General features: G+C 44.3%; 1 protein-coding gene across 1 annotated transcript in view; it reads right to left on the reverse strand.

Annotated features, from left to right (window-relative positions):
- Positions 1 to 1639: 1639 nt before the first annotated feature.
- LOC124606877 overlaps positions 1640 to 26443 on the reverse strand; it is a 97493-nt gene continuing 72689 nt past the window's right edge. The window contains exons 3-5 of the mRNA XM_047138969.1: positions 26028 to 26165; positions 5677 to 5835; positions 1640 to 1937 (exon numbers count right to left, since the gene is read on the reverse strand). Of these exons, the coding sequence (XP_046994925.1) occupies positions 1710 to 1937; positions 5677 to 5835; positions 26028 to 26165 (525 nt within the window). The 3' untranslated portion in view covers positions 1640 to 1709. The remainder of the gene's footprint in view (positions 1938 to 5676; positions 5836 to 26027; positions 26166 to 26443) is intronic.

Here is a 26443-nt window from a genome sequence, read left to right on the forward strand (position 1 = left end):
TGAATTGCAGTCTTAACTCCTTATATTAGTTGGCAAGTTGTATAGAACCGGTATGACTATTCAGTACTGGCTTATAAGAACATTTTTGAAGTTGAGATTTTAGAGCAGCAAGGCGTTTGATTTGGGGCGGTGGTATGTTGCTCATAACGGATAGCCAAAGGGCGGGAATTTTCCTGATAGTCTCCGCAACTAATTTTATTGGTTAGTTGAAATGGGCGTCAACAATATCCATGTAGTGGCTATTGATCCAAACAGGGGCACAATACTCACCAGCTGAATAAAACAAAGTGGATGCTACTGGTTGTCAAGGTGTTGGCAAAAGATTCCCCAAATGCATAGAACGCAGTGGGTGAAAGGATATTTACAGTTTGCACAGAAACAAAACTATAATATTATGAGTCTTAGCTTGTGGAAAACAAGCAGTAGTTGAGAAGGAAGTGAGACTGGGCTGTAGCCTACACCCGACGTTATTCAGGCGGTCCATTGAGCAAGCAGTAAATAAAAGCAAGGAGAAATTTAGGAGCGGAATTAAAGTTCAGGGAGTATTAAATCAGGTGATACTGAGGGAATTAGACTGTGTTTGAGTAATAGATGAGTTTTGCGATAAGGGGAGCAAAATGGTAGCAGAAGCAGACACGATATTGCAAACTGGCAATAGCAAGAAAAGTATTCTTCAAAATGAGGAGTTTTTTAGTCTAATATGAACTTCAGTGTTAGGAATTTTCTGATTATATTTGTCGTAAGTACAACCCTTTACTGAAGTGAAACGTGGAGGGTGAGCAGTTCACACAAGAAAAGAATAGAAGCTACTAAAATATTGTGTTACGGAAGAATGTTGAAGACCTGATGGGTAAATCTAATAAGGATTGAGGGTGTATCGATTCGAGTTCGAAGAAGACAGACATTTTTGACATACATTAAAAGAAGAGATCGGTTGATAGGACACATGCTGAGGCGTCACGAAATGTAGAATTTGGCAATGAAGGCAAGTGTGAAAGGCAAAAATTAGAGGGAAATAAAGGTTCAAAGACAGTAAGCAAGCTAATATGCATACAGATGATGAGGCTTGCACCGAAGGTATCATAGTGGAGATTTTCGTTAAACCAGTCTTCAGATCTGAAGACCATAAAACCAACAACAACAATGTCAGACTTTTGCAGAGCTGCTGGTAGCCAGTCACGTCGTTGCTCTGCGTGCTGCTGGTACTTTGTTTACCAGATGCTGGTCGTTTGACTTTGTAGAAACCGAATAGTGAGACGAAAACTTCCATTTCTACAATCCGGTTGCCCAAGGAAACCCCCTTCTAAAAGCCGTGCGCCCCAAAAATGTTCAAATGTGTGTGAAGTCTTATGGGACTTAACTGCTAAGGTCATCAGTCCCTGAGCTTACACACTACTTAACCTAAATTATCCTAAGGACAAACACACACACCGGTGCCCGAGGGAGGACTCGAACCTCCGCCGAGACCAGCCACACAGTCCATGACTGCAGCGCCCCAGACCGCTCGGCTAATCCTGCGCGGCTCGTGCCCCCATTCTGTCACTTATTGTCTTATAATCTGCCATAAATAATGTATTATTAGAAAAAAACAAGATTATTTACAATGAGAACAAGTACTTTAATCTCTTCTACAGAATCAGGGAACAGTAGTAACTGCCTTGAGAATTTGACAACATGCTACGATTCCAATTGCAAAATTGTAATTCGTGTTACAGTGCCCTTAACCGGGAGCGATCTGTCCTGTTAACAGAGCTGTCTTGTGTCGACGTTGCAGAACTGCCTGCGGACTCTCCGCCCAGCGGAAGTCCAACGCGCGGCACCAGCGACTCGATGGGCTCAGTCGTGGTGAAGGAGGAGGCGCTGATGTCCAGACCCAGCTTCGCCGCGATGAACGGCTTCGCCGCCTCCACCAGCTGCTGTTTGCGTTCCGCTGTGTTCTGTGGGAATAGCCAACAGTTATTTTTACAGCGGTGCCCTGACTCACAGCATAAACGTATTAGTATATTTACAATATGCTACTTACGAAGGTCGTTCAGTAACTACTGTCCTTCATTTTTTAAAAAAACTATTAATATACATGACAAACATCCTTGTTGGTGCCTCACATTTGATGCTTGTTCTGTGCGCCAGCGAAGTTTCGAACCGTTCTGGCAGATGGCAGAGCTGTAGTACAGCGTCAAAATGGCGTCTACATACGACTCACGCTACAAACAGAGTGCTGTTATTGAATACTTGTGTGCAGAAAAAGAAACCGTGGTGTACACCCATAAATGTTTGTGTGCACTGTATGGCGATGCCGCAGTTGATAGGAGTACAGTTGGGCGATGAGTAAAGAAAGTTCCAGCATCAGGAAATGCAGAAACATTGCTCCATGGTAAGTAACGCTCGGGACGTCCTGTCACAGTTACTGCTCCAGACGTGCTGCATCGTGCGGATGCCATTATTCGTGCCTACCGACGCATCACAACTCGACAATTGGCTCTACAGTTGTCGGTCAGCATTGTAAGTGCGTCTGCAATGAGCGAGGCTCCCGGATATTCAAAGATGTTCCACGAATGCTCACAGCGGACCACAAGATTCAAAGAAAGGCCATTTCACCTGAATTGTTGGAGCGTTTTGAGACCGACGGAGAGGCCTTTCTGTCACGGATTGTTACGGGGCACGAAAGCTGTGTGCAACACTTCGCGCTGGAAACAAAAAGGCTGTCCATGGAGTAGCATCATCCTCGTTCACCACAAAAGAACAAATTCAAAGCAACTCCATCTGCCGTAAAAGTCATGGTGACGGTTTTCTGGGATTGTGATGGCGTCATTCAAGTCGATGTGATGTCAAGAGGGTCAATCATTAATTTAGAGGCATATGTGAAGGCTCAAGAAGCCTCTCCGACGTTTCCGACCGATCAAGAATTCAGCAGAAATCCTGCTCTTCAACGATAATGCACATCCACACACAAGTCTGAGAACCCGGGAAAACTTCGCCAAATTGGGTTGGATATCACTGCCTCATCCACCCTACAGTCCAGACATGGCATCCCTGGACTTCTAACTCTTTGGCCGCTTAAACATTCTCTGCGGGGAACACAGTTTGAAGATGACGAGAGTGTCAGTCATGAAGTGAGAACATAGTTAAGCCTACGGGACAAGAGTTTTTCCCATCTGGGAATAGAAGCTCTTCCATAACGTTGGCGTACGTCCATAGAACGTATGGAGACTACGCGGAACAATAGGACATGGACAATACATGTTGATGTATATTCTCACCAAATTATGATTCTTAACATTAATTATGTTGTGAGAAAAAATATGTGGGGCATTACTTATGGAACGACGCTCGTATTTCACATTCATCTCGAGAAAATTATCGAGTTTACTCTATTAGATTCGAAAACAGATACTCAAAAATCCACGAGGCTTTCACGTTTTTCTCTGGGACGAATTGTTCCACGAATAGATTTAAAATTAGCTCCAGTCCCTCAGGTACGACCAATATATTTGGGAGATTTCCTTGGCTTATAACTCATATACCGGAACTCTAAATGCTTTCCTAAAACATCGTACTGGTACTCCTTGTATCCAGTTATCAACCACTGCGTTAGGGTCTAGAACAATGATATCTACATCTAAATTATACTCCGCAAGCCACCTAACGGCGTCTGACGGAAGGTACCTTTGGTACCACTAACTAATCCCCCCCCCTCCAGTTCCAAGTGTGAATGGCAAGTGTGAAGACTGAGTATCTGAAAGCCTCTGTATTAGTTTTAATTTCTTGAACTTTCTCGACGTGGTCATTTTGCGGGATGTATGTGGGAGGAAGAAATATGTTGTCCGACTCATCCAGAAAGCTTTATCTGCATGTTTCATTACCAAACCACCCTAAGATGCACATCACCTCCCTTGTGACATCTGACAACGGAGTTTATTGAGCATCTCTGTAACGCTCTCGCACTGACTAAATGATCCCGTGACGAAACGCGCCGCTCTTCATTGGATCTTCTCTATCTCTTGTATTAGTCCTGCCTGGTAAGCAACCCGTACTAATGAACAGTACGCAAGAATCAGTCGAACAAGCTCCTTACAAAGCACTTCATTCGTGGATAAGTTGTACATTTTCACATGATTCTTCCTATGAATTTCTGCTGGCATCTGCTTCTCCTATTATTTGTTTTATGTGTTCATAACTCTTATGGTCGTTCTTGATAATTACTCCTGGATATTTTACGGAAGATACTGTTTCCAGCACCTTGTCATCAATACTGCTGTTGTACAGTAGTGGAATTTTTTTCTATGTATCCGTCATTTATTTACAATCACGGTCAACTGCTTGAGCTTCCACAATACATCAACGCTCAGCAGGTCATTCTACAAATCGATGTGTACTCTGGCGTCACTACTTTGTTATAGATAACCGCGTCAAACGCGAAGAGTCTTAAAGAGCATCTGACGGTTTCTAATCTGTCATTTATATACATTGTGAACAGTAACGGTCTTATCATACTTCCTTAAGGTACTCCGGAAATTATCTTTACATCTGTCGACTTTGTTCCATTAAGAGCAATGTGTTGCGTTCTGTCCACAAAGAAGTCTTGAATCCAATCGTAAATCAGGTCCGATACTCGATAGCTCTTTTTTTGTCACTAAACGGCAGTGAGGGATGTAGATTGCAGTTCTGTTTCTTGTATCATACAGTTGAGATCGTAAGAGTTGCCGGTGTGAAAATGCCACGTGCTTACAAAAGTAAGTCGGGTGAATTGGAGAAACATAGCCTTCCTCACAGAAATTTTAAATGGGAAATAAGCATTAACAAGGCTAGCCAAGTGCATAAAAGTCACAAAAGAACCCTGATAAACATGATTCATGGCTGTACTGGCAAAACACAAGGTGATCAGTCAATTTTTAGTGCTAATGAAGAAGTGTGTGCGTTTCTTCGGTATCTCACAAAGTAAATTGTTTCATTCTTTTTGTCCTTACACTTTCTCTGTCGGTTATCCTCAAATTAGCATTAAAAATTATTTATTCTAAGTTCTATTTTACAGTTATTGATAAGGTTTCTGAACAATTATAGTCCCCCTGCAGTTGTCATCAATCCATAATTATCACATAATAAATAAATGGTCAACTTCACTATCAGGTGGGATAAAATTAAAACATAACCATGAACTGTTGGAAGAAAAGGTAATAAAAGCACTCCGTCAAGTGGACCACCGGGACCATCCGACCGCCGTGTCATCCTCAGTTGAGGATGCGGATAGGAGGGGCGTGTGGTCAGCACACCGCTCTCCCGGTCGTTATGATGGTTTTCTTTGCCCGGAGCCGCTACTATTCAGAAAAAGATAATAACGACCAAAAACTTTATTAGTGAAGTTCACCACCTATGCTCTGAAGGAAAAAGAAATAATTTTATTGGTTTAAGAACTATTTCATTTTAAAGCCCAAAGTCGGTCAACTTCACCCCATTTGACGGTACGTACGACAGAAGAATTACATCGTCTTTCTAAGGAGGTTATGCACAATAAGACACTCTACACTGCATCCCTAAATGAATAAAGTATTTCGCGAAAAGAATAGCTAGGTTATGTTAAGTATTTTCATTTATGGTCGTCAACATCACAAATTTATTTACCAGCTAGTCCACCCGGTCACAACTGTAGTAGTAATGCTCTTAATATTTGCAACTTACCAGGAAGACGCTTCCGATAAGCTTACTGATATTGCTGGTGATACGGTAGCCAATCAAGACGAGGTCCCCAGGGACATCCACTTTCACGCGTGTACGGTCGAACTGCGGCACTTCTGTCGTGGTGGAGGCCGGTGGTGGTGGCCGCGTGCCCCTGCCGCTCTGCAACACGCAACGTAAATTGCACCAAGTGTACACCCCTAGAGAGGTTTCCCGTGGTCGATGCAAAAGAGCTCTAAGACACCTTACTTATTCTGATCAATACGCAAATAGTTACTTTAAAATTTAACCATACATCGTTAATTTGTCATCACCTTGTCCGTTTCTTGTAGCTTTTACCATTCATCAAAATCATTTACTTGGAACATTAATACGTGAAAAGGTAAAGGATTGATACAACTACAAAATACCAGTCGCTGAAAAAATACGTCTGATTACGATTATCAGATTTACAAGAGCCATAAATGGTGAACTGTTGGCAACAATCAAATCATTTGCTTGAAAAAATAAACACCGATGAACCAAACCATGATGAGCACTGCCCACCACGGGACGGGAACCAACCTGCTGGTGTTACCGTCATGTGTGCAAGTAGTGGTTTAGTAAACTTTCCCTGCGTAGTAAGTAATGACATTCATATCTCGTCTCCAGCCGGAACGTAACATCATCTGGGCACAATATTTCAGCCCGTGCTGAAATCTAGCTATCTGGCAATATTATAATCAGAGATAAGGGGTATCCTTCAAGTAACATTTGGAACCCAACTTTGTTTGACACTATAAAAAAATGGTTTTTGTTTCGATCACCAAAAGGTGCCAACAGTGGTATCGATTTGTCGTTTCCGCGAGTTTTTACCACCAGGGCGTCGTCGTGCTTTGCGCTAGAGGGCAGTTATGTTCGTGCAGGCACCCTGGACCTTCACGCGGTATATAAAGGAGTCACCGCTGCGTGTTTGGTTTCAGTTTCGGCGAGTTAGTGGCACGGCTTACTCAGTTGACGATGGCGGCCAGCTGGACCGCCAAAATCTTACGTCAAATTGACGTTATTTCCAGCTGGAGAGGTGATATGAATATCATGAAGTATACAGGGTCACTCCGAGATGATTTTCCAGACTTTCAGGGATTGTGCGCAAGGGTCATTTTATCATTGTGTGGTAAGGGCTCCTGGTCCAGAACGAACGGTGCCAAAGTTCCAAAATCCTCTGATAATAGAATTTCATATACCGGTTCTGATGTTGCTGAGACTGAAGGGTAGGCAACGCCAAAAGATGGTAGCAAGGACCAAAACAAGGAAAATAATGTAAGCATGGCCTCAAATGGTACATGCGTTAAGAGCTATGGTCACTTGTTCGATGGAAGAGATTTGCTTCCCAGTATCGAAGGTACCTTAAGATACTCTTAACGTACACATTTTAGAGCCCAGGTTTGCTACACATTTTTTTCTTCTTTTGGTCCATACTACCATTTCTGAAGGTTGTCTGCCCTACGAAATTGGCAAAAAAGTACTGGTATATGCATTCCATTGTCTGAAATATCAAAAAGGTTTCCGCTTAACGCTTTACTTTCTGGACTGGGGTACTTTACCTTAAACTGGAAGTTTATAACGTTGTCATGGAAATACCCTATATATGTGGAGCACTGTCAAGTGCGGATTCATTCACGTGACGTCCGGGAGACCCCTACTTGTACCATTAGATTTCTTTTCGTGATCCACTCACAAATAGAGCAAGGGGAAAAATGACTATCTATATGCCTCCATACGAGCCCTAATTTCTCTCATCTTCTCTTCGTGGTACTTGTGCGAAATTTATGTTGGCGGCAGTTCTATCGTTCTGCAATCAACCTCAAATGCCGGTTCTTGAAATTTTCTCAGTAATGTTCGACAAAATGTACGTCGTCTCCTCTCCCAGGTCTCCACTTGAGTTCACGTAGTATTTCTGTAGCAATCCCATAATGATTGAATCTACCTGTAACAAAACTAGCAGCACACTTCTTCATGGCTTTGATGTCAAATTGCTCAGGGCGGCATTTAGCTACAAACGCTTTCAGTGCTTGCTCTGGTCACTGAGGTTTAATGATACTCCAGTGAGAAAAGAGTGACTTACAATTGACAAAATTGCTGTCAACCGCGATCTCCACTCTGCATTTTTGAACAACTGCAGAAATAACTACAGCCCATGGGAGTTCACAACCATAGACGAAATTCTTGTTCGTTTTTGTGGACATTGTGGCTTTGTGCAGTGGATGCCCAATAAGTCTGCCAAGTATAGTCTGAAGTTGTACGCATTGTGCGATAGGAGGCATTTTACACTTGTAACATCGAAGTATACTGTGGCAGACAGAATCCTGGACCTTATCTTGCATCTAACCAACCTATGGATATTGTGATGAGATTAGCTGAATCAATCAAGGGCGCTCACATGAATGTAACTATGGACAGCTACTATAGCAGTTACCCTTTAGGAAAGTATCTTCTACAAAATGGCTGACCTTCATAGGGACACTGGCAAAACATCCGAAGAATTTCCTCCTTGTTCCTTTTCAAACAGGTTGCGAGAAACTGGAAACTGTCTCTTCGGATTTCAAGATAACTTCTGCCTTGTTCCGCGCCAAACGGATAGAAACAAGGCTGTACTTTTACTGTCGTCAGTTCATGAAACTGATGAAATTGATGCTTCTACAGGGAAGCGTGTTGTAAATCTGGACAGCAATGGAAACAAAGGTGGCGTGGAAACCGTTGATTACATGTGTACATCCTACTCCACTCAGAGGCCCCCCTGCGGGTTCGGGGGTTAGAATAGGCCCGCGGTATTCCTGCCTGTCGTAAGAAGCGACTAAAAGGAGTCTCAAACGTTTCGGCCTTATGTAATGGTCCCCTGTCGGGTTTGACCTCCATATCTCAAAATTTTTCTGAAGAGCGAGCCGATTGGGAAAGGGCGCCTTACTTGGTGCATTGTGTCCATCTTGCGTTGAGAACTTTCGCCAGCTTATTCGTCGTTGCATTGCAGTCCTGCCCGCTCTCCATCTCTTGGGCATGGATACGTTCCTGCGTGCACTTTCCGCCATGCGATGAGCAGTGCCAGTTTCTGCATAGATGAAAACCATGGACGACATGTCACCTAAAATCCAGCACGGTAGCCAGTCCGTTGTGGTCGGGCTGCCATGTACCCTGTTGGTTGTAGACCCCTGACAACACAGGGCTCGCTCTACAGATGCGTGCGCCATTAACTCCCCACGTATGCCAAGGAGTAGATGCCTATCTCCATGGGGCATCGGGACTCCCGGCAATGGCCATCCTGCCAGGTGGCCTTTGCTGTGGCTGGGTGGCGCCCGTGGGGAGGGCCCTTGGTCGTAGTAGGTGGCATCAGGGCAGATGACCCGCAATGAAGCGTGGTACATCATCTCTCGCTGGCGGCCAGCCGTCAGCAGTCTCTAAGCGTTGCAAAGCTCACTTTAAGTCTAATGTGTATGGCCCCAAATCGTTCCCCTCCCTGGCCACACCATGGGAGGAACGAAAGGTTATGAATGAGAGCGAAAGGTATTCGCCCCTGTATCTCGTCTGTACCAGAGCTGACGGGGAATCGTTTGTGTCTCTGAAGCCTCAGTTCTTTGTAGAACATTTAGAGGGCAAGTTCGGGGAGGTGGAGGGCTTGTCGAAAATGCGGCCAGCGTCAGTCATAATAAAAACAGCATCCTCTGCCCAGTCACGGGCCTTGCTCGCTTGTACGAAGCTGGGGGATGTTCCTGTTACTATCACCCCACATAAAAGCTTAAATATGGTCCAGGGAATTATTTTTCACAGAGATCTCCTTTTACAGTCCGATGACGAGCTGCGCGCCAACTTAGAGCGACGAGGGGTCCATTTCGTCCGGCGCGTCCCCCGGGGTCCGAGGGATCACCAAGTTGCCACCGGTTCCTTCATCTTGGCCTTCGAGGGTGACATGTTACCTGAGAAGGTCAAGGTGATGGTATACCGTTGTGATGTCAAGCCATATGTCCCTCCCCCAATGCGGTGCTTCAAGTTTTGGAAGTTCGGCCATATGTCTTCTCGCTGTGCTTCCAGCCTCATACGTCGCGATTGTGGTCGACCGTCTCATCCTGATACTCCTTGTTCCCCGCCTCCCATCTGTGTGAACTGCGGGGAGCACCATCCCCCTTGCTCAAAAATGGTTCAAATGGCTCTGAGCACTATGGGACTTATCATCTATGGTCATCAGTCCCCGAGAACTTAGAACTACTTAAACCTAACTAACCTAAGGACAGCACACAACACCCAGCCATCACGAGGCAGAGAAAATCCCTGACCCCGCCGGGAATCGAACCCGGGAACCCGGGCGTGGGAAGCGAGAACGCTACCGCACGACCATGAGATGCGGGCCCCCCTTGCTCGTCGGACTGTAAGATTCTCCAGAAGGAGCGGAAAATAATGGAATACAAGACCCTGGATAGGCTGACCTACACTGAGGCTAAGCGTAAGTTTGAACGACTGCATCCAGTATGAATGACGTCCACTTATGCCGCCACTGTCGCTCCTGTTACAGTTCCTATAGCTGCACCACACACCGTTAGCTCTCAGAGCCAGAGAACCACACCTGCCCCCTTGATGGTGGGGGGCACTACAATCCCTGTTGCTCCTGCTCCATCTACTTCAGGAGCAACGCCCCCCAACCATCGGGGACACCAGTTCCCCCTTCCCAGCTGGAGAAGCGTAAGACTTCTTCGGCTCCTCTCGCCAGGAAGGGGTCCCTTGGGGACCTCCCTTCGCAAGTTCCGACTGGTACGAAAGCGGACACCCGCAAGTGGCTCAAACAACCACCGGTCCCTGGTTGTAGGGCATCACGGTCGTCGTCTGTCCCTGAGACTGACCCAGTGAAGCCCTCCCAGCCTGAACCACCGAAGGCAGAGCGAAGTAAGCTGAAAAAGAAAAAAGTATCCAAGAATCCCGACATTGCGGTGACACCCATCCCACCGCTTCCAACAAGCTCCGCGTCTGAGGACGAGGTCGAGATTCTGGCGTCTGCTGAAGACCTGGATGTCGCCGGTCCCTCAGACGCCATGGATGTCACTCGTGTGGGTTCTGAATCGGTGGCAGCGAGTGAACAAGCGGCGTAAATTGCCTTCCTAGTCCTTTCACGCCTTCTCAGCCATGGACAATTTCATACTCCAGTGGAACTGCAGCGGTTTTTTCCACCATCTAGCTCAGCTCCGACAACTTATCAGCCTTCACCCTTTCTTCTGCATTGCTATTCAGGAAACTTGGTTTCCAGCAATGCGAACCCCAGCCCTCCTTGGCTATCAGGGTTATTATAAGAACCGGGCAGCTTATGAAAGGGTGTCTGGTGGCGTCTGCCTATATGTCCTTAACTCTCATCACAGTGAGTCTGTCCGTCTACAAACACATTTAGAGGCTGTCGCTGTTCGGGTGTGGACGCCACAGGCTGTTACCGTCTGCAGTCTTTACCTTCCACCGGATGATGATGTTGCGCAGCATGTCCTGGATGCGCTGATAGCCCAATTGCCGCCCCCTTTCCTGTTACTGGAAGACTTCAACGCCCATAACCCTCTGTGGGGTGGGTCGGTGGCGACAGGTCGAGGCGTCACCATTGAGCATTTATTGACACAGCTTGATCTTTCGCTTTTAAATGATGGTTCCTTCACACACTTCAGCGTAGCGCATGGCACGTACTCCGCCATCGACCTTTCGATCTGCAGCCCTAGCCTCTTACCGTCTGTTGACTGGGGTGTGCATGACGACCTGTGTGGTAGTGACCACTTTCCGATCTTTCTGTCACTGCCCCAGCGTCAATCTTCTGAGCGGCCTTGCAAGTGGGCCATGAATATGGCTGTCGCACTTGTTTTCCTTCACTGCCACTATTGAGCCTCTCTCTAGTAATGACATTGATGCGGTGGTTCAATCGGTCACCACCGGCATCTTTACTGCCGCCGAATCTGCCATTCCTCGTTCTTCTGGGTCCCTTCGGCGGCGGACTGTGCCTTGGTGGTCGCTTGAGATCGCTGATGCGATTAAAGATCGCCGGCGGGCGCTCCAGCGTCACAAGCGACATCCCTCCATCGAACACCTTATCGCCTTCAAACAGCTGCGTGCGCGAGCCCACCGCCTTATCCACGAACGCAAGCAGGAGTGCTGGGAGCGGTATGTGTCAACCATTGGCCTCCATGTCACTCTATCGCAGGTCTGGGGCAAGCTTCGACGCGTCTACAACTATCGGACTCCTGTCAGCATCCCTGCGCTCTCACTTAATGGAGCAGCTTGTACTGACTCCGACGTCATTGCAAACCACTTGGCAGGGCATTTTGCTCTGAGTTCCGCTTCTGCGAATTACCCCCAGGCCTTCCGCTCCATTAAAGAGCGGATGGAACGTCGGAGCCTTTCGTTTCGCACCCACCATCCAGAATCGTACAATGTTCCATTCAGCGAGTGGGAATTTCGCAGTGCCCTAGCCGCTTGCCCTGATACCGCTCCTGGGCCAGATGGTATCCACTGTCAGATGCTGAAACGCCTTTCAGTGGACGGCCAGCGACGGCTCCTCGACCTTTACAACCGTATTTGGGTCGAGGGTGAGTTTCCGTCGCAATGGCGGGAAAGTATTGTTATCCCCATTCTGAAACCAGGCAAGAACCCTTTGGAGGTTGACAACTACCGTCCCATTAGCCGCAACAACGTTCTTTGCAAGTTGCTTGAACAGATGGTGAGCCGGCGGTTGAACTGGGTACTGGAGCCTCGGGGCCTTCTGGCTCCGTCTCAGGGTGGGTTCCGTAAAGGCCGCTCCGCCGCCGACAATCTGGTGAGCCTGGAGTCGGCCATTCGTACTGCCTTTGCGCGCCGTCAGCACCTGGTCGCTGTCTTTTTCGACATGCGGAAGGCGTACGATACGACATGGCGTCATCACATCCTTTCTACACTTCATGGATGGGGTTTTCGGGGTTCTCTGCCGATCTTCATCCGCAATTTTCTGTCGTATCGTACCTTCCGCGTGCAAGTCGCGGCCTCCCATAGCTCCTCCCGAGTCCAGGAGAACGGGGTACCACAGGGATCTGTCCTCAGTGTCTGCCTGTTTTTAATTGCCATAAACGGGCTCGCTGCAGCGGTGGGAAATTCTGTCTCCGATTCCCTGTATGCTGACGACTTCTGCCTTTACCACAGCTCTATTGGCATTGCAGCTGCTGAACGTCAGCTACAGGGCGCTATCCGTAAGGCGCAGTCTTAAGCTGTAGCTCATGGGTTCCAGTTTTCGGCAGCCAAGACCTGCGTTACGCATTTCTGCCGGCGACGCACTGTTCACCCGGAGCCGCGGCTTTATCTTGACGGCGAAGTTCTTACTGTGTTTGAGTCGCATAGGCTTTTGGGTGTGGAGTTTAATGCCCGGTTGACTTGGCTGCCTCATATTCGGTAGCTTAACAAGGCGTGTTGGCGGCATCTAAATGCTCTGCGATACTTGAGCCACACCAACTGGGGCGCCGACCGATCTACCCTGTTACGGCTCTACCAGGCATTAATCCAGTCTCGTCTGGATTATGGGAGCCTGGCTTATGGCTCAGCATCCCCGTCTCCGTTGCGGGTGCTGGACCCAATCCTACACAGCGGAATACGACTTGCGACCGGTGCCTTCCGGACCAGCCCTGTGGACAGCACACTAGTGAAGGCAGGTGTCCCTCCACTGCGGTTACGGCGCCAAAGTTTGCTGGCCGCTTATGCTGCCCATGTTATCAGCTTGCCCGTGCATCCTAACTATCGGCTACTATTCCCACAGTCGCACGTCCATCTTCCAGAACGTCGGCCCAGGGCTGGATGTCCGATCGCGGTCCGTATCCGAGAGCTTCTCTCCGGGCTTGGGGCTTTACCTCTTCCGCCTCCATTCCAGGCACCTCTGTGTACACCCCCATGGTGTCTGCCTCGACCTCGCCTTCAGCTGGAATTGGCACAGGGCCCGAAGGACAGTCCCTCCGGAGGCCTTCCGCCGCCGCTTTCTTTCCCTCCTGGCAAGGTATCAGGGCTCTGGCATTGTTTACACTGACGGCTCGATGGTTGCTGGTCGTGTCGGTTATGCGCTAACTCTAGGGGACCATTCCGAACAACGTTCATTTCCGGCTGGCTGCAGCGTTTACACTGCTGAGCTGGTCGCCACCTTTCGAGCCCTAGAGCATATCCGCTCCTGCTCAGGTGAGTCCTTCGTGATCTGTAGCGATTCCCTGAGCGGTTTACGAGCTCTCGACCAGTGTTTCCTCCGTTATCGTCTGGTGATGGCTATCCAGGAGTCCCTGCATACTCTTACGCGTTGCGGCCGCTCTGTGGTCTTCGTGTGGACCCCAGGCCATGTTGGGATACCCGGCAATGAAAATGTTGACCGCCTGGCGAAAGAGGCCACCAGTACACCATCTCTGGACATTGGCCTCCCGGAGACTGATTTGCGAGCGTTTTTACGCGGCAAAATTCTGGAACTTTGGGACACTGAATGGCCCGCCCTGCCTCCACGAAACAAACTTCGGGCCATCAAGGAGGCTACCGGTGTGTGGCGGTCCTTCTTTGCGTTTTATTCGGGCAGGGTTTTTTTATCATTTATTCTGAGTGTCTATGTTTTATTGTGTTGATTCTGGCCTTTGGCCTCCGATTTTAAACTGTGTTTTTTAATGTGTTCTCGGTGGTTGGCTTTTCCTTTTTTATCTCTATGGTCCCAATCACCGTCACACTCTGTGTGCTTTTCATTTGTTTTGTCTGATCTCTAAGTATTTCTTGTCCTGTGTCGTCTGCCGTCTTTTCTGTTGTTCGTTTTTTATTCTCTGTGGGTGGTTTTAGTTTTTTTGGAAAAAGGGACCGATGACCGTCACAGTCTGCTCCCTTTAATCTCAGAAACCATCCACTCAGAGGGCAACAAAATGATGGCATTTGGCATTGTTTTTCCGATATTTGGATATGACTGGAATTAATTCCCAAGTGCTGTTCTTCGCAAATAATTCAGATAAAAGGTTCAGGACAAGAACGTATCCCACAATCCTGGGCTCAGTTCTAATGGCGAGCCAGATGGAAGAAAGGGCCAAACTCTTTACTTTACCGAGGGACATCCCAGGATCTCTGTCACCCTATTTACTAATCCCCGTAAGTAACGAAGTGGTTGTTACAAGGTGTGGAAGGTGCTATCTTTGTGGTGGAAAAAAAAGGAAAAACGAAAAAAAAACTGCTGTGACTTTCTACAGATTTGCTTGCAATCAACACAGTGACAACATTGTGCATTGTAATGACTGCAGACCTTCTCCAGAGAAACAAAGAGTGTGGTTCTTGATACTTGTTTACGATATTTTTTCCTTAATTGCATTTCTTGTTCCTTATTATGACTACATAGTATTTCCTTTTCCCTTCACTATAAATTGTTGTAAGACTTTATTTAATGGTCTGTAATAGCACTGAAATCTGTGGTTGTAACGATCTTACTTGTAACTCAAAACCCCTTCAATAAATTCTACCAGAGAACTACAAAAATTATCAGTTAATTGGTATTTTATGTTAGGTGGCACTGAGTGCTGCATTCGCTTGCTGGGATAATTATCTTCAGCGCGGCTGCCGCTGGGTTAATCTGACCTGGTAAGGATCCCGAACACTCTAGCAGTGCTATATTGTTCTACATGCAGTCTCTTTTGCAGATGAACCACACTTTCCTAAATCTCGTTCAGTAAACCAGGCCGACCATTCACCTTCACTACTACTTTCTATACAAACTCATTCCATTTCGTATCACTTTACAGCGTTTCTCCTAAATGTTTGATAGATGAGCCTGTGTCAAGCAGCAAATTACTGATGCTCTATTTGAACTTTATGGGATCGTTTCTCCTCTTCATCTCTAATTATTTTAAATTATTCCATATTTAAAGCAAGCTGTCATTCATCCCACCAACTAGAAATTTTGTCTAGGTCACCCCGTACCCTGAGACAGACACTCAATGACAGCTCTTCTTGTACACTACATCATCATCAGCAAATAGCCGCAGATTGATGCTTACCATGTCCTTCAGTTCATTAGAAACTCAACAGCCTAACGTCAAGAAACTCGCACCTATGATCTTAGTGCAGCTTCTTCAAAGGAAGACACTAGGCGGACGGGCAGTTGGAAATTGTGTTTTGCCTTAATGTGGCAGAGGACTACCAGGCCCCTCGCATGTTCTGCATCCACAGTACAGATTCCAACCAACGTTTGTAACCTGTAGTAATACAGGTGAGAATACACAGGACGTTAGCTGGATTGAACACTACTTATTGTTTCTATTTGGTTGCAATAGTTAATTAGTTACAAAACAGCACTTCCTGTCTTACTGCTCTGGCATACATGGCATCCTGTATAGGGAATTCCTTCACAGGATAAAAGCTCTGTGGTACATGAGGCTGTAATTTACTAGCAAGGAGAGTGAACTGTGATTGATTGATATTTTCCCTGTGCGAACTTGTCCTATGAACAACTCTCTATTGCGTAACAACGATTGCTGAGTGTGAACAAGTGCTAATGACTCAGTATCAGTATATCTCAGACTGTTTTATGATTAACATTCATGTACACAATGGCTGGATTACGTGAGTGGCATCTTCAAGAATATTTCATTGTGTAAGGGAACCATGCAACGCAGAAGGAAACAAGGGAAAGCAGGGAGCGACGAACGACACACGTTGTCAGGCGATACAGGCTGTGCATGTAGTCATGGTGTCAGCACCAGACATCGCATTGGCATGGCATATCAACTACACTGAGATCTTTGTGATGGTGGCACACAGATAACGACATATTTGAGTGTTATGCTTTGCACAGTGTACTTTAACGTATGTAGTAGCTCATAGCACGAACTGAGTAAACAGAGCTTTTAGTGTATGCTGTAGTAATTACTGTATTTAAAAAACTACGAAATAATTTTGAACTTCTTTTAAACTGTAAAAATGGCAAGTGAAGGGGAAAGAAGATACCTTATTAGAACTAGGGAAGGAGTGCAAGTTAACTATGGTAGTGACGTTCCTGCAGATCAGTTACAAATCACAAATAACGAAGTTAGAATTAATATGTATGAAAATCTAGATTATGTTGTAAATGATTGTACTGAAAATGAAGAGCCTGTCATACCTGATCACATAAGATGTGGAAGATTGGAATGAAGATGCCGGAGACACAATATCTGATGATGACATTGCAAATTAGCTGAGAGGTTAAGCCATTCAAAGGTTTTCGGTAATGGCAGCTGCGTTTGTGTACTGAAGTGAATCAATGGTAACAGATGGAAATTTGTGCTGGAATGGGACTGAAACCTTTGTTTCCCGTTAAAGCGGGTGGTCACCTTAAGTGCCTTGGCCATTCGATCACACTTCCCATGCGCCGCAACTGCCAGCTTGTTCCCTACTGACAGCGTGGCCTCACCTACCCATGATACCCTCACTGGCTATTCCGGATTACCACAAGAGATCGGGCTTGATATACATCCACACTGAAAGAATGGATCTTTCCTCTTCACACCTAATTGATAATTATATATGTTGTGGTGTTTTTTTGGACATGTCGGAAAGAACGGATATCACATACTTAGATAAGTTTAAGCCATTGTACTGGGTCGGCTAACACTTTGTTAAATGAGAATAATGTTGAGGAAAATAATATTGTAGTGGAACAGAGTCTAAGTTTCATATTAGAAGTAGTGTTGGACGCACTAATGCAAGCTATGACCTTAATGAACCAAAAATTGGAAACAGGGCTAAAAGAGCGAGAATAATTTAATAAAAGGTTACAGGATCATCTCAAATACTAAGAACAGAGTTTAACAAAAGTAGAAACAGGTTTAGAGGCGATAGCAGTAATACAAAGGGCGACTAAGGAAAACGAACTTGTCACTACAGTAAAAGTTGTTGTATTAATTATACACAGCAGTGCTCACATATTTATTCTGTGTCTGTGGGACAATTGGTATTGGAACTAGCATTGATAACGTATAGTAAGTTAGTAAAGATGTCAGAAGTGTAATTGAAACTGGTATTGATGCATTAGACTGAGGAGTCAAAATTTTGACACCCCAAGTGAGGTATTTGGATCTTGTGATACAAATAATCAATGGCAGTACACTAGTACCAATAAAGTGCCCGAGGGATAATGTCGAATTAGCATTGCTGATCGACTGATAGATAATCAGTTGATAAAGACTATATAAATGTAATTGCAATTAGCATTCAAACTTTGGACACGAAAGTCAATGTTCTTATTGAACTCGGTTCTATGGATCATCCACTTCAGTATACAAGGTTCGATTCAGTGTCTAAAGAAATACGTAAACTTAATAGTAGTATTTCCAGTGTGGAATCCTTTTGTAAAGACCACACGGATGTAATTCATTTAAGTCTGAGAGAAGTCAAGGAGAAAGTGACGGAATCTACCAAATTTGTGAACGATACTGTGGACTAACAATGAAATTTAAAGCCAAAGTACTCTCGTGGTGTGATCGGGAAAAAGGAGAAAGTAAGAATTAATGTAAGTGGTACAGCATATTGAGTTACTACATATAACGTTTACGCTGCGTCTGCAGAAAGAAACGTACAATTCTGACTATGTGTCAGAAATCATCATTCAGATGCATTGGACAAAAGAAACAATTTCAGATGGTTGTGTGTATCCTTACAGCAGCACAATTGAGCACAGTGGATACCAAAAGTACACACAATTTTGTTGATTTTCATCTGCGAGCAGCAGTAAGCAGAAGTAAATACAATGTCGTTGAGTTGCAGCAGATGATTGTTACTCACATCTCAGAGAGCATACACTCTTTGCTATATCAGGTAACTGGCAATTACCAGATGCCCAACTTAACTGACAATATTTCATTTTTGCTTCGCAATGCCAGTTCCTCCTCTTCTTAAATTCAGAACCACATCTATCATCTTCATTATTCTTCTTTATCAGATGCATTAAAGTAGATAACAAAATGTGGCAAAATTATAAGAAAAGTGGGCAAGGTAAATTGAAGTGATAGAAGTGTAACATTCTGTTTCTCGACCTTATATACCATCACACGATTTGCATACATGAACGCTATATGAATACGGCGTAATATTATGGACACGTGATATTACACTAATATGTTAAGCTATTCTGCAATGAGCAAACTGAATGGATAAAAAATTTTGAAATAGGTTATACCTAGACTAGTTGCTACTGAAAATCAACCAGTGAAAGCATTTCTTAGTTAAGATAACACACATTTATTTTTGTATTAGCAGTAACCAAACTAGTCAGCTGACTGAACTAAATCTGAAACATCTTGTAGATTTCTTTTTTTTTTTTTTTTTCTTTAAGGTGGGTAGACAAAGGCATTAATAGAACACAACTTGTGAATAAACACACTTTATGGTTGGGCGAACATTTTTCTTTAAATAAAACAAACTAGTTAAGATTTCTATCCACAATCATGAAGGCTTTTAAGAAACATGACACAAAAAGCAGGTAGTATTATATAAGTTCACCGCAGCAGAAGGAACACATTTTGCTGAACAAGGTAAGTGGGCATGAAAGTGTAACGAAGCGATCTGTTTCTGGATTGTGTTAATTATAAAGTGAAGGTTATATTAGGTATAAACACTGGTATACTGTTATAATAAGAGTTTATTAGACGCCTTGTGTTTCGCCGATGTGAATTGTGTTGATGTTCGTAGGCAAGAGATGTCCTGCCAATGAGGTTATTGTGGTATTTAGAAGATTTAGTAGGCGACAAGCAAGTCCGTGAAAGAGTTGAGTTATGACTGTGGAGATACTCTCAGGTGACACGTAAGTCAGCCAACTAATTAATGGAGATAGTGCGTATTAAGTTATAAGGTGATTTATTTTCCGACAAATATTAGTGAAGTATTAGGTATGAGGTGATGCATTTTTCGACAAATTTTAGGTAAGTATTAGGGAGCGGATGTATAGGAGGAGCTTTCAGTAAGTAATGCAACACTTGCTTTTCTGAAAGAAGGTTTTTTTCATTCAGGATTCCATTGCACAATATCATTCCCCACTCTTTTGCCTACAAAACCGCATTTTTTAACGTAATCCTCATTCAATGGAATGGTATTACGCCATCTTACTTGGGAGACCGGCAAGCTCGCATGATACCACTCCACTGGCCGACGTTGAAGCCAAACCTCACCATCCTGCCCCCCTCCCCCCACCATCACCCATGTACCGCATCCCGTGGAGTGCATCCTTTTAGGCCAAACAGGCGGAAATCAAAAGGTGAGAGATCCGGCTGTAGGGTGGCTGAGGAACAAGAGTCAAGTGAAGTATTTTGAGCTGTCCTCGGGTACACAGACTTGTGTAACACCTTGCGCTGTCATGGAGGAGGAGTGGCTCATTTACATTTCTGTGTGACGAGTACGCTGACGTAGTTTCTTCAGTTTCCTGAGGGGGCACAATATATTTCAGATTCACTTGTTGCACCAACGACTCACCATGTTTTTGTTCACTGCCAGGTCTGCCTCGTATGTAGCGCTCTACCTACCGGAGCTTCATGAAACTAAAGCCGCTCAGGCGAGAACATTCCACGACGTCCCGCAACAAACTGTCATTTCTTCAGCCGAAATACTAAGTTAGCAATACGAAGACCACGAATGAGACGCGAAATAGAGTGCAAAAACTTCAAAAATGTCGCCACAACATGTTTATCCTAGAAACTGTTATGCACTTTGCGAAATACATGTTTACATCATACGAAGAATTGAATAGGCGACAAAATATGTTTTTAGCTTCATGAGGCTTATACTCTACATACGAAGTTACTTTGATGCAGCTGACACACTATAGCATTGAGATGACAAGTTTTGAATCGAAGTGTGTACATAAGTAAACACATGCTACACAAACATTGTTCCACATTTGTGAAAGAAAGTAAGACAAGAAATACATTATAATTTGGGAAAGATAATAATAGATAACAGGAAACACTACAGCAAAAACGAAGGCGCGTCGAGCCGTGGAGTGAAGAAAATGACATATTTTGACTGAATTTCTTGTTTTTCATTAATTCAAGGATACAATCAGAAATTATTTGAGCTAAAGACTTATGTCACGTACACTGCATACGTATGTAGACGAGGGCAGTATTGTATTACGTGTGACATTTACCTGAGCATGCGTAAGGGTTGCGGTAGTAATCTAAGACAGCGTGACAACTATCTGTGAACGCAGTAGCAGACTATCCGCATTACTGGGTGTTTTATGTTTTTTGCAATAGCGACGGCATCTTCAAGCACAAAAACTGCACGTGCCACAACGTCAAAATTATGCTAAAGTGGTTTGAGGAGCATGATAATGAATTGCTGTTTATGTCTTGGCCACCAAATTAGCCTGATATGAACCTGACTAAACCTATCTTGGATGCTATTGGGTGACAATTCCGTCCCCACAAGCCATAGGCCCGTAATTTCCTGGAAGTACGTGACATGTGCATGGACATATGACAGCCTAGCAGGAACAGTGATAAAACTTAAAAAGTGCAGTACCTGAGAAACTGGACTCAAAGGATTATTTTTATAAGAATGTTTATACTGAAATGAGTTTCCTTAAACTGCAAGTACATATTGTTGGTAGTAAAAGTGACAATGTTTTTCATGCACATAGGGCAACTTCACAAGCATTTTTCAGTGATATAAAGTAAAGACGCCATTCTTCGATGTGTGTCACTTCTCGTGTCAGTGTGTGATATGGTGCCACATACCTCCGGAACCTCCTAAGGACTTATCGAATACAAACCATGCCGAAGCATTGTTGTGTTGAGTTCTGACAGTGGCCCATCAAGCTATTAAGCAGGTGATCATGATACTTCAGCTTGTCAGTCACATTTCCTAATGTAGACATTGCTGTCTTATACATTCCTCTCTTACACACCACTGAAGTTTAAATTCGGAGTATCAGCAAAGCTATCAAAATACAGTTGAACCATTCAGATCGTAGTATGATCTGCATAACGTTGAGGGGCGACGCACTACTCTCTCACTTTAACAACACAGTCAGATTAACATTCATGTTTCAGGTCATGATCTCGATGTTCCACGATACAACATTTGCTATGTGGGTTAATTACTTTTTCTGCAAGAGGGATTTGTGGGCACAATGTTCTCGTAACTACATGTGTTATCTGTAGAGAGGTTGTACATGGAGGGCCATGTCAGAGGCAACCGAGAACATGGAGAGAGCCAAATTGGATGCCATAATTGCTGAGCGCAGCGATCTGGCCATGCAAGTGATTCTGGGAAACAGTGTTCAGAAGTTCATATCTGCAGAGGGACTTCCGGCTGAAGCTCTTTTCTTTCACACAGTAAAGTGCACTGGTTTGCAAAACATTTTACCTGGGCCAGACACCAGGCCATTGTGGAAGTCTGCTGGCCTAAAAATGGGTGGAGAAAGCCATTTAACAGAGATTGCTGTAACTGAGCTTTTGTGCATACAGTGGAAGGTTATAGAACTCAATGCATTCTCTTGTTAGAAACTGGGTTGATGTGGACAGAGCAGCTGGTGTACGTGTCTAGTGGAAGTAGCACTGTAACGTCCCTGACGCTATGGAGTCGTCAGGTTCTTTTAGTGAGCGGTGAAAACATATTTTACAGGAACGACTGCCTGGAAAGCGTAACAGCTTTCTTTCAGAAATTAGAAACGGTCGGCCCAGAAAGCTGAGATCGCTCCTTAAATTAAGTGAGGACTAGGGTCCCTTGTAGGTAGATATTTTTTTGCCAAAACGTGGCCTCGCTTACTGTGAGAACGGCGCTTCTCTATTCTGAAGTCTGCTTTTTTTTCGGAAGAGAAATTTGGAGGCGCTGATTGGCTCCTCTCAGTATAGGCAAAGGAGAGGCTTGCTCCCTTGCTTGGGAACCCTAGTGCTGTATCTGAATTGCCTAGCAGACCAACAGAAGAATCAAGAGGGTAGATTCAATAAGTAGAGCATTGTTTGATTGGTTGGTGCAATGCGAGGGTAGTTTTTATATTTACTTATTTTTGCTAACTCGGTTTCCATACAGAGGCTTGGTGAAAGGTGGTTGTGCTTATTGGATTTCGTTTTCGAACCTTTCGCTAGTGCGTGAGACTTGTTGTCTGTATCTTGTGGTGGACTAAGAGCCTACGGCAATTTCCAGCAATATGACAGTGGAACTGCGTATCATTTTGGACATATTGTGTGTCACGAAGGTGAACTTATTCACCCTCAGTCGGCCGTCTGGTTTTTGAAATTCTAGAGCGAACAACAGTGCCTGTGAATCAAATTGGTTTTTCCAGAAAAGCGAACTGGTGTACCTCACATCGAAATCTGCCGGGATTTTAGGGCTCTGATTGGGAAGTTTCCACCGGCCGCTGGTGACCGAGCGGTTCTAGGCGCTTCAGTCTGGAATCGCGAAACCGCTTCAGTCGCAGGTTCCTGCCTCGGGCATGGATGTGTGTGATGTCCTTAGGTTATTTAGGTTGAAGTAGTTCTAATTTGTAGGGGACTGATGAGCTTAGATGTTAAGTCCCATAGTGCTCAGAGCCATTTGAACCATTTTTTTGGGATGTTTCCCGCTTTCTGATAATCAGAAATCCAGATCGCGTATTTTGCGCATTTTCGTGGACACATCAGAACATTACGTCTCCCACAGCACGCCACTCGTCATCCACAGTGCGCTGTTTTCTGTTTCCGCCTAAATCAAGGTCAAATTTTAAAGCACTGCTGCACCAGCGTAGGGCTGTTAAATGATATTTACAGTTCCCTGTTTCGCAGGTGAAACATAGTTTGTGGTATAGTTGACCTTAGCTGATTCAATTTCATTAGAGTAGGACCTCACAATGCATTCACGTAAACGAAGTCAGATAGCGTTGTAAATGAAGTTAATTCAAGGAAGAATTTGTATAGCTTCCGTCCTTACGTACGCTTTGTCAGTCAAACACCGCTCCTCAACTGAATTGTGCTTGTCATTTATGTACAAGATTTAAAGCTGGTTCTCTGGGAAGTTGTAGTTAGTAAAGGTTTTGTAGAACTTGTCATTATTTCGTAAACTTAAGTACGTCACTTTTCTCATTCATACTACCCTACTCACTGTTTTCATTTTATTTTGATTGTACGTGGGTAAATCAGCAATTTAAGGTTTAAAATCTTAAGTTAGTTTAGTTTATTACTAACTTGACTTCTGAAAGTCATTACATGCACAGGGAAAAAAGTGCAATGAGTAAATTCAGTAATTCATATAGAAGACTCTTGTGGGTAGCACACAATTTGAAGGTTATTTACACGATAATATTTTTCTTTATTAAAGACAATAACATTTAACTTCACTCAGACATATATTTATGAGTGAAGAATGCAACAACTTGCAACTTTACCTCGGTGGCTTCTAACATAGCATTACATCAGTGCCGATAAAGTGCCTACTGTACCATACTGCTTTGTTTTCATGATTTCATGGTAGCTCTATAACTGCATTACAATGACGAATGGAGGAAGAGCATCGGAGAACACATACATTTCTATTTAGGTAAATATGACCCATTAAGTAATGCATATGTTAACGTATCATGTTTTGGGGAACTATTAAGCTCTTTTTCAAATAATTCCTCAGTTATTGTGTCCACAAATAAATCCTCAGTTATTGTGTCCGCCTTAGTAGCTGCGGACCTAGCTTCATACTCTGGTACTGCCAGGGACGTCCTCGGTGGGAGAGCTGGAATAGGGTGCACTCAGCTTCGTGATGCCAACTGAGGAGCTAGGTGTGTGAGAAGTAGCGGCTCCGAGGTCGGCAAAGACGACAATGGTTGGGAAAGTGGAGGGAATACCCCCATGCCCCTCCATAACGCACTGGATGCCACAGTAGTCTGCCGGTGTCGATTGGCTCCTCTGTGGGCAGAACAGCAGAGCTGTATCACTCCTGTGGATCTAGTGCTCTTAGTTTTTTCCCTAGATATTATTGTTTCTTGATATACTTGTGCTTCTCTAACATAGGAGAAACTATTTTATAAAACGACAGCGATCATTGTTAGCACCTATACATAGAATTGTCTAATCGCAAATAATTTTTAATGCTTATTATGATTCACAATATGGATTAATAAAGTAAATTTATGTCATCTATACGATTCTGTGCACAGCTTGTACAGTAACGTTTGGATCTATTCTCTTTAAAAACATGAATCTATGCAAATGCAGAGTTTTCTTTGAGGGGGAGAGGGGAGAAGGGGGAGAGGGGAATGGGGGAGAGCGAGAGAGCGTGGAGGGAAAGAGGGGGATGAGGGAGAGAGGGAATGACGACAGGAGGGGGTGATAGGTAGAAAGTATCAGCGAGGGGGACAGAGAGGGATGGAGAGAAAGAGGAAGGGAGGAGGTGGATAAAATATCCATTAACACAATCAGCCGAAATACGTTACCGAAACAGCTGCAGCACAAAACATCACAGCCAAATAAGACACTGAGAAGCTGTCCAGGGAGGCGAGGCTCAGTGGAAGCTGGAAACGTCTTCACATGTAGAATGTAGTAGCTTTTCCTCCAAAACTCACATTATGCAATAGTTCATTCCAGAACACATGATTTGTCCAATTATTAAAGTTTAATTAGTCACTAACCGGCCACTGTTTTTCTCTTTCAGAAGAATGTACGACTTTTGTTGAAAGTCAGGGTTTAACATTTCATCGATAAGACAGTCGATAGTCGACATGTTAACTTGGAATAGGTTATGATGGAAAATGTTTAAAGGAACCTCTTCTTATATCTTTAATTTCATCAACGTAAACCTAAATCTGAAAGACAGGACTTGGATGTGAAGTCCACTCCTCCCGAGTAAGTGACTTATAAACAAAAGTAATTAACGTTCAACCATCAGTAATCACTCGCTTTAATTCCGTTACAGCCGGCCGGAGTGACCGAGCGGTTCTAGGCACTACAGTCTGGAGCCGCGCGACCGCTATGGTCGCAGGTTCGAATCCTGCCTCGGGCATGGATGTGTGTGATGTCCTTAGGATAGTTAAGTTTAAGTAGTTCTAAGTTATAGGGGACTGATAACTACAGCAGTTATGTCCCATAGTGCTCAGAGCCATTTGATCCATTTTTGAACTGTTCCGTTACCAATCATGAGATGGGTGTGGAAGAGAGGATGTACTACAGACTTAACCCTATAATTGTTTTTGCTCTTAGTGTTAGAAGTATTGTAAGTTCTTGCCTAAATAGTAATTTTTGTACATCATAGATATCTTCAAAGTCATTCCAAATTTCATCCTAGACCCATTCTTTTGGTTGCCATTACTTATTTGTATTTATAGTGCATGAAGACAACATTTTATTGAACGGTTTGAGTAACAAGCCACAGCACCAAGGACGCGTCCGGTAGAGACTTACCCCAAAGATAACATTCAGCGCAGTTTGCTTGAATCCTAAGCTGCTGCCTATTTTGAGGCTGTAGATCTTGCGCTTCTTGCGGTTCAGAGAAGCCCAGTAGTTTACAGAGGCCACGGGTATCTCTTGGGAGAACGTCGGCTGCAACATGTGTGCACACACAAAGCGATGAGTCCTAAATGTATTGACAGTCCTCTGCTGTTCTAATTTCATAATGTAGTACACGTTCAAGTCAAAGCACATTAAAAGACATTGTAACTTAATGCAGTACTCAGTTCTGTTATTTTGTTGTAATATTTTAACTGTAATATACCTTCCACCCGTTTAAAAGTTCCAAAAGCTTTTCATATTTAAAACACCCTAGAATGTACTAATATGACTGCAGATGTAGTTGATACACTGATTTCTGTCGCGGAATT

The sequence above is a fragment of the Schistocerca americana genome, chromosome 3 (assembly GCF_021461395.2).
Source record: "Schistocerca americana isolate TAMUIC-IGC-003095 chromosome 3, iqSchAmer2.1, whole genome shotgun sequence".
NCBI classification, from domain to species: domain Eukaryota; kingdom Metazoa; phylum Arthropoda; class Insecta; order Orthoptera; family Acrididae; genus Schistocerca; species Schistocerca americana.